Source organism: Lontra canadensis, unplaced genomic scaffold (genome assembly GCF_010015895.1).
Source record: "Lontra canadensis isolate GAN:19392208 unplaced genomic scaffold, GSC_riverotter_1.0 scaffold25, whole genome shotgun sequence".
NCBI lineage: Eukaryota > Metazoa > Chordata > Mammalia > Carnivora > Mustelidae > Lontra > Lontra canadensis.
In genome coordinates this window covers 5,151,573-5,158,676 of record NW_022631019.1, presented here as the reverse complement: position 1 = coordinate 5,158,676, position 7,104 = coordinate 5,151,573, and the positions used below count along the sequence as shown (strand labels likewise).

Sequence of the window (7,104 nt, the reverse complement as noted above, 5' to 3'; positions counted from 1 at the left end):
TGTTTACCAGCCGCGCCTCCGTTCTGTTGAGTAGAATTCCATCCTCCAACTCAGCCCGGCTTGTTTGTCCACTCGTCTGTGGGTGGACCTCAGGTTGCTTGCGGTTTTCCAGGGTTGGGAATAAGGCTGCTTGGAATGTTCACGTGCAAGTGATTCTCGGATCGATGTATTTGTTTCCCTCGAGTATATGGAGACCTTGCAGAGGGATTTCGGGGTTTGCACAGTTTAAGGGATATTTAACTTTATGAGAAACTTACAAACTGTTTTCCAGGGAGGTTGTGCTGCTGTGCGTTCCCCCACGGGCTTGCTCCTTCACCGACGCTTGGGATCATTGGTCTTTCTGATCGCAGCCGCTGTACTGGGGTGGGTGTATGGTGGCCCCTCACTGTGATTTTAATTTGCATTTCTCTGATGAGAATGATGTGAAATATTTCTTCATGTCCTTATTAGAGACTTGTATACCTTCTCTTTTGGAGTATGTGTTCATTCCTTTCATGGGGTTTTGGCTTACTGAGTTATGGTTCTTTCTATGTACATATATTTTATATCTATGGAGAAGTCTTTCATCAGGCATATGTGCTGTGACTTTTCTCCCAGCAGTGGCTGGTCTTTCCATTTTCTTACCGGTATCTCTTAGCAGATGTTTCTAATTCTGGTGCAGTCGAATTGATCCATTTCTTGCTCATGTGGTTGATGTCTCAGCTAAGAAATGTCTGCCTGCCTCAAGGTTGGGAAGGGGCTCGTGATTTTTTTTTTTTTTCAAGTAATTCCACAGTTTTAACTTTTATTTCAGGTCCATACGGGATTCTGAGCAAGGACCTGACATGATCCGACTTGTGGGTCAGAGGCACCGCTGTGCTGTGTGGACGCTGGTGGGGTTGAGTTTAGACCCGAGGACCCCCACAGGGAGGCCATGTGACAGTCCAGGCTGGGGCCAGGCCAGCAGACTGCAAAGAAGAGAAGTCAGTCACAGGAAATATTCATCGGTGAGGTTTTCAGGTGTGTGTTTCATTCCTCCTTGATGAACAATATTGAAATTCAAGACTTGCTCTGAACCTGAAGGTTTGCTGTGCATTTTAACTTAGCTTCACTAAAGTAAAGAACTGGTTTTAAGTGTTAATCTGCACATTGTCATTCTTCAGGCATGGCAGTCCCCGATACAACAGGACAATTCATCTATCGCTCTTGATTAAGAAAAGGGAAACCAACACATTCCATGTCACGCCCTGTATCCCTCCTGCTAGGACTCATACACCCATTCCTTGCCTTGGCCACTTCAACTCATGCGTGACCCTTTCTTTGACTTATGATTTATTGCTGTCAGTCCTTTTGCCAGATTCATAAATGTAACTATTCTGTCTTTTTATATCTACTTTGTACATTAGGGATTGACAGCAAATTTATTGTCTGTGAGTTGTTACCTTAAAAAAATTACATCAATGCAAAGTGATTGCCTTTTAGCCTCCATAGCCAATAAATTTAATTTTTTGGAGGGGGTGAATGAGTCATAGGATCATATATATAACCACTGATCACAGAATAAGGAGCAAGCTGGAAGTTCTGAGCAACAGAAGCCAAGAAGGGAGACTCCTGTCTCTTGCCCAGCATGTATAAGCTGATCTCCTGGTGTTTGCTTTTCATGGGATGTTTACATCCTCTCCTCGCTCTGCCTGTCCCTGACTCCAGGGAAGAGACCCTGCGGCTCTCAGGTAAAATGAATTTGCTTCCCTTCTGTTAGTCTTGGAAGAGTCTTCAAGGGTCTTAAATGCAAAGTTAGAGATAAGAATGGGAATTCTTGTTTGCAGAAGTCTTGAAGTCCTAGCTATGGATAGAATCCTAGCCGACCCTTACAATCCATTTTAGGGTTTTGTTTTTTTTTTCCACTCTAAAATGGAAGAGAGAAAAAGGGTAGCTTTGCTTATTTCATGTTATTTCTGTAACCCAAACTTTTGTTTTGGTCAACTTTTTTTTTTTTTTCCAGTTTAAAAAATTGTATGACATTTTAAACATCAGTTCCTTTTGGTTTCTATTTTAAATGAACTGGTTGGATGTAGAATTTGGTTGTTCCAATTATAGATTAAAACTATTTTATACCATTTTCAGTTAAAAGTAATCATCTGATATGTGTTACATGAAACACAAATGTTCATTAAGGAATAAAAAAGGGAGTTTGGAGCTTGGGATGACATTGGTTTCCAAGTCAAGTATCTTGTCCTTTTTGATTTATATCTCATTCAGTTTAAGTCTAAGTTGAATTGAAAAAAAGAATCGGTCAGTACTTATTTGGCTATTTCCTCTTAATTTAGTTTAAGGAATAAAACAACTGATGCGTAAACATTTTAACTGGATTTTATCTTGTCTTTAATTTGGGGTACTTTTAGACTTTTTTTTTTAAAGGAAAAAACTCTTCTATGCCATTGATTTTATCACTCCTAGTCTCTAAAGTTTCTCCCGAGAGGCTTTTTGATGATGGCCAAGCACTGTTGGCTACTCACACGTGCCCCGTCCACGGTGGCAACCCCTGACCTCCCGTTGTGTTAGCGGCCAAAAACAGGCATTAACTTTATTGAATCTCTGCTACTTAAAAAGAACAGTGAGAGGCAAGCACAAGATGAAACCAAGACCGGCTCTATCACTGTCCTTTTAAAATATATACATATTAAGATTTTTTTAAAGCTCTGATGAGTGCAGCATCTTACTCAAACCCTAAACAGGTGACAGCTTCCCTTCAAGTTCTTGTCTCAGTTTTTCTAATTTAGTTGTTCCTACATAAATGAGCCTCAAGACACATGGCCGAATTTTACAGGTTTTTCATTAATATTCTTCAGAAATATTGCGAATGTGCTTGGATGCCTTTGTAATGCCTTCCAGCTGAGGTCGTAGCACCGCATCTGTAAGCTGAAAGCGAGCTGGCATTCTGGGGCTCCCAGAGCCTCTGATCTCAGCACGGCGGCAGCCGGCCAAGAGAGCTATCCTGGCGCCAGGTGTCCCCGCAGCATACCTTCCGCTTCCTCCCACGTCCCACACCTCGCGTGCATGACCCGTACGCATCCCAGGCACACTTGCCATACATCTTATATTCAGCTGACCAAGTCTCACATTAAAAATGTTACTACCAAAGTCTTTAAAGAGGATTTTAAAGGCTGACTCTTTTCTAATGATGATGGTCTTCAAGTCTTGAAGGCCAGAGAGACAAGGAGTACTGACATCTTATTTGGTTATCAGAAGAACATGGACAGTCTTGGCTCCCAGAAAACCAACCCTTCCCCCTTCCTCTGTATGCATTCACACAGATCTTCCACAAGTAAAAGGTAATGGGCAGCAGAAGAGAAATCCGAGCAAAAGAGAACCGCTTTTCCAGGGGAAACATTTTTCTATGGGCCCTGCGGCTCAGCCTCTGCTCTCCTATTTGGGGCGGCTGAGCAGCTGGGCAAGGGCGTAGAGTCGGAACTAGATGCCCTTCTCTTGATTTTCTGTGCTGCCGGCTCGCAAATCGCAAATCGGACCGTAGCCTCCCCACCTCTCTGTTGAGATACCAATGACAATTCACGAACACAGCACTGGAGTCTTCCCCAGTATTCCCTCCCTGCCCCAGAGCCCCCCTGAACACAACAGGGAACAGGTAATTGAAGGGTGAACAGCGTTACTAACCTCTATTTTATTCTACGTAGCACCTGATGGAGACATGAGATCAGCCTTGGATGAACTGGAAAGAGTGTCCCTCCTGCAAATGCTGCTGGAGATGTCAGGGGCAGAGAGGGGTGATGGTCTCAGGAAGGCAGGTAAAATAATTCTTGCACGGATCGGTGGTCTGATTTTATTGCGACTGAATTACTCTCTTCTCCTCCACTAGATGATGTAAAAACCTGTTTTGGAAGAGAAAGATGACCTATAAAACAGGCTAATAAATTGCCCGACACTCTCCCCTTCTGGTGTCAAGACTGCTCTGCAATCTTGTGTTTTCTCTTTCTCACCAACTCCTTGCAAGTATCGTGCTCTCCTTGCCATCCCAGCTTATATATATATATTTTTTTTTTCCTGTACTGATTTATATGGAGGGGAAGGAGGGTGTTATCCCAGTTTCCAGTAAGTGCAATTTGAAATCCTACTTTCTTCCCTCTTGCTAAAATCTTAAGCAAACTACTTAATCACCTGGTACCTCAGTTTCTTATCAGTAGGCGGGATTTGGACAAATACCACCTCAGAGGGCTGTTGTGAAGGCAATGAGACAGGCCAGGTAAACGGCTCCCCACAGTCTCACACAGCCACCAATAAACTGTCCGCTTTTACTGTTTTCTCTGACTGTACTCTATGCACAGACACAAATTCCCAGGATATTCTGGAAATGAAAGGAAGCCTTTTTTTTTCCTCCCTAGAGAAAGGGGTGGAGGCGGGGCAGAGGGAGAAGGACGATCTTCAGCAGGCTCCACGCTGAGCGCAGCAGAGCCTGACCCCACCATCAGGACCTGAGCCCAAATCAAGAGTCTGACACTTAACGGACTGAACCACCCTGGCACCCCCAAATGGAACCTTTTACTAGAAAGAAGTTCATTCATTTAAAATGTTTCCAATAAACTACTGAGCTGCTAACTTCCTGGGGAGAATGCAGCACCCTTTGTGGACTCCCGTCGGCAAGAAAGAACAGGGGCCCTGCCCAGTGGCCTTCAAGGAAACATCACTGTGGCGTGAAAACAGGAAGATCAGAAATTAGATGTGACTTAGTAATATTCTAAGAAAAACAAGCATAAACCGGAAATCACAGATCTGATGATGAATGGTTTCCAAATACTGTTTTCCAGGTCTCGGTACCGAAGCTGCTAATGCTAGAGGAAGTGTGAAAAAGGTAAGTGACTCTATTTATGACGGTTAGGTGAAGCATTTTATACCTTGACTTTAGAGGATCCTGAATTCTTGAACTGCGTCGTGTCCTGGGTGGAAATCATCCCTTCAAGTAACTGACCAATCGGTGTTATTTCAAAGCATTACTTTTCCTAAATTCTGATCCATATTAAATGTGACCACAAGCATTTGCCCAGAGCCTGTTTTGGGTAAAAATTACTGTAATAAGTTTAAAGGAATGAACAGCAGATAAGGTCCCTACTCTCCAGTCTGTCACCCCTGTGCGAGCTCTTTCATCATCCCCACACGTGGCCCAGGGCCAACAGCCCTGGTGTCACTGGGAAGCTGGTGAGAAATGCAGAATCTCATATGGAGTCAAAATCCCCGCCCCAGCAGGAACCCCGGGGTGACTCGTATGCGCATTCCAGCCGCTGGGTGCAGGGTCTAAGTGGAAGAGCGCTGTGCTCACTTACGCGGGTGGGCATGGGCGACAGAGGGCGGGGCCTGGGCTGTACTCTGGGTGTGGGGGAAAGAGTGGGATAGGGAACTGGTGAATGATAATAGTAGGTGGTTAGAAATGGCATAAATTCCCGGAGGGCCTCAGATGCTGAAAGGCAAGTCTGCTCTTGACCATCATCACCAACACCCCCAAACTCTACATGCTTCCCGAAGGGTTTGTGGGTACACCAGTCCCAGTAGCCAAGCGACCGTGCCCACTGTTCTAGCCTCGCCCACCTCGGTGATTCTGTGTTACGTCAGCACACCGAAACCTCCAGGAAATCCCGAGGTAAACTTGTTTAACTTTAATCAAGAACTTCCCAAACATTTTGGCCAGAGACATCTTTTTTGGTGTAGTACCCACTAGCATCCTTATAAAAATATACCGGACACACTGTATCCCAGAGACAGCAGACACGGCCTGCGGTCCCAACGGGGCGAAACCACCCAGCAGGGGTTGGTGTGGTGTCTGCAGGTGACGAAGTAAAAGTCATCATTCACGGGTTTATATTCTTCTGAGTAGAAGGATTACGGCTAAAGATTCTAAAATCATGAAGGTGATTAGTAGGATCTGCTCATGCCATTCTGCAGTAGCAACAAAACTCCGGGCCCACACTTCAAGAGAAGTTTATTTCAGGGGAAATACAAGATCTGTTTCACAAAGAAGATAATAAATGGACAGAACATGTTACTGACAGAGTATTTCAATAGAGATGGGTCAGTGAGGGCTTGGGGAACTTCATGGCCATCAGCGAGCTGGACCCCCTTCCAGAACCACCACACTCCAGGTTCCTAGTGCAATTACACACCACATGACAGAGCAGACACTTTCAGAGGTCCTAAGTCTTAACTATGGTTCCTCTTTCTTGTAGGGGTCTTAATTCACTGATAACCTGTTTTTTTGTTTGTTTGTGGGTTTAGTTTCAAGCCTTCTCTGGACAAGATCCTAACATTTTCCTGAGTCGTCTTTTGGCCAGATACAGGAAACAAGATAAGAAGCGTGGGTCTCCTGAATGCTTCTGGAAATACTGTGTCTGAGGTGAAATAAACATCTACTAGTCAACTAAAAAATAATCACCTTAGAAAGTTAAAAACAAAAATGCCTGATTTGAAAATTGTATAGGAAAAAAACTAACCCTGTTCATTATTATTTGGAAAATAAATCCTCTATGTTTTGCAAATATCATGAATGGTCATTTTACTTACAAATGTGTCCTGAAAATTTACTACTTTTCTTTCCATCAATTTATCCTTGAATTCTCTGAAAATTTAAAAAGTAAAGCTAGTAAGTGAACAGAAGCAAAAGTAAAATTTAGTTGAGTTACACTACAAATTGTTTAAACATTATCTTACCTCCATGTCCTCTCAACCTTAAAAATAACAACTAATGTTATTACTTAAAAAAAGTCAGTGGGGCGCCTGGGTGGCTCAGTCAGTTAAGTGGCTGCCTTCAGCTCAGTTCATGATCCCAGGGTCCCTGGATCAAGCTCTAGGTCCCCCAGGGCTCCCTGCTCACTGGGGAGTCTGCTTCTCCCTCTGCCCCTGCCCCACACCCTCCCCTTGCAGGAGCACGTGTGTGTGTGTGTGTGTGTGTGCGCGCGCGCACGCGCGCGCCCGCTCTCTCTCTGAAATAAATAAAATCTCAAAAAAAAACAAAAAAAAAAAAAGGAAAAGGTTCCACTTCCTGGATTTAAGACCTCAAGGACAAATCTGTAGGAAAGATGTCTCAAGCTCGAAGAACGGATGCGTCACCTCGGGGACCATGTG

General features: G+C 44.0%; 1 protein-coding gene across 1 annotated transcript; it reads left to right on the top strand.

Moving 5' to 3' along the window:
• The first annotated feature begins 1,553 nt into the window (after window positions 1-1,553).
• On the top strand, window positions 1,554-6,375 carry UTS2 (urotensin 2). Its single transcript, XM_032864026.1, has 4 exons — window positions 1,554-1,709; window positions 3,672-3,833; window positions 4,800-4,843; window positions 6,259-6,375. Exons 1-4 carry the CDS (start codon window positions 1,607-1,609, stop codon window positions 6,373-6,375), a joined length of 426 nt encoding a protein of 141 aa, XP_032719917.1. The 5' UTR covers window positions 1,554-1,606.
• The last annotated feature ends 729 nt before the right edge of the window (window positions 6,376-7,104 follow it).

What these genes read in the sequence shown, in the direction of transcription:
- UTS2 (XM_032864026.1), top strand. Translation starts at nt 1,607, where the DNA reads ATGTATAAGCTGATCTCCTGGTGTTTGCTTTTCATGGGATGTTTACAT. An exon ending in GATTTTATTGCGACTGAATT is followed by an intron (nt 3,834 to 4,799) that starts ACTCTCTTCTCC and finishes ACTGTTTTCCAG; the next exon opens with GTCTCGGTACCGAAGCTGCT. An exon ending in CTAGAGGAAGTGTGAAAAAG is followed by an intron (nt 4,844 to 6,258) that starts GTAAGTGACTCT and finishes TTGTGGGTTTAG; the next exon opens with TTTCAAGCCTTCTCTGGACA.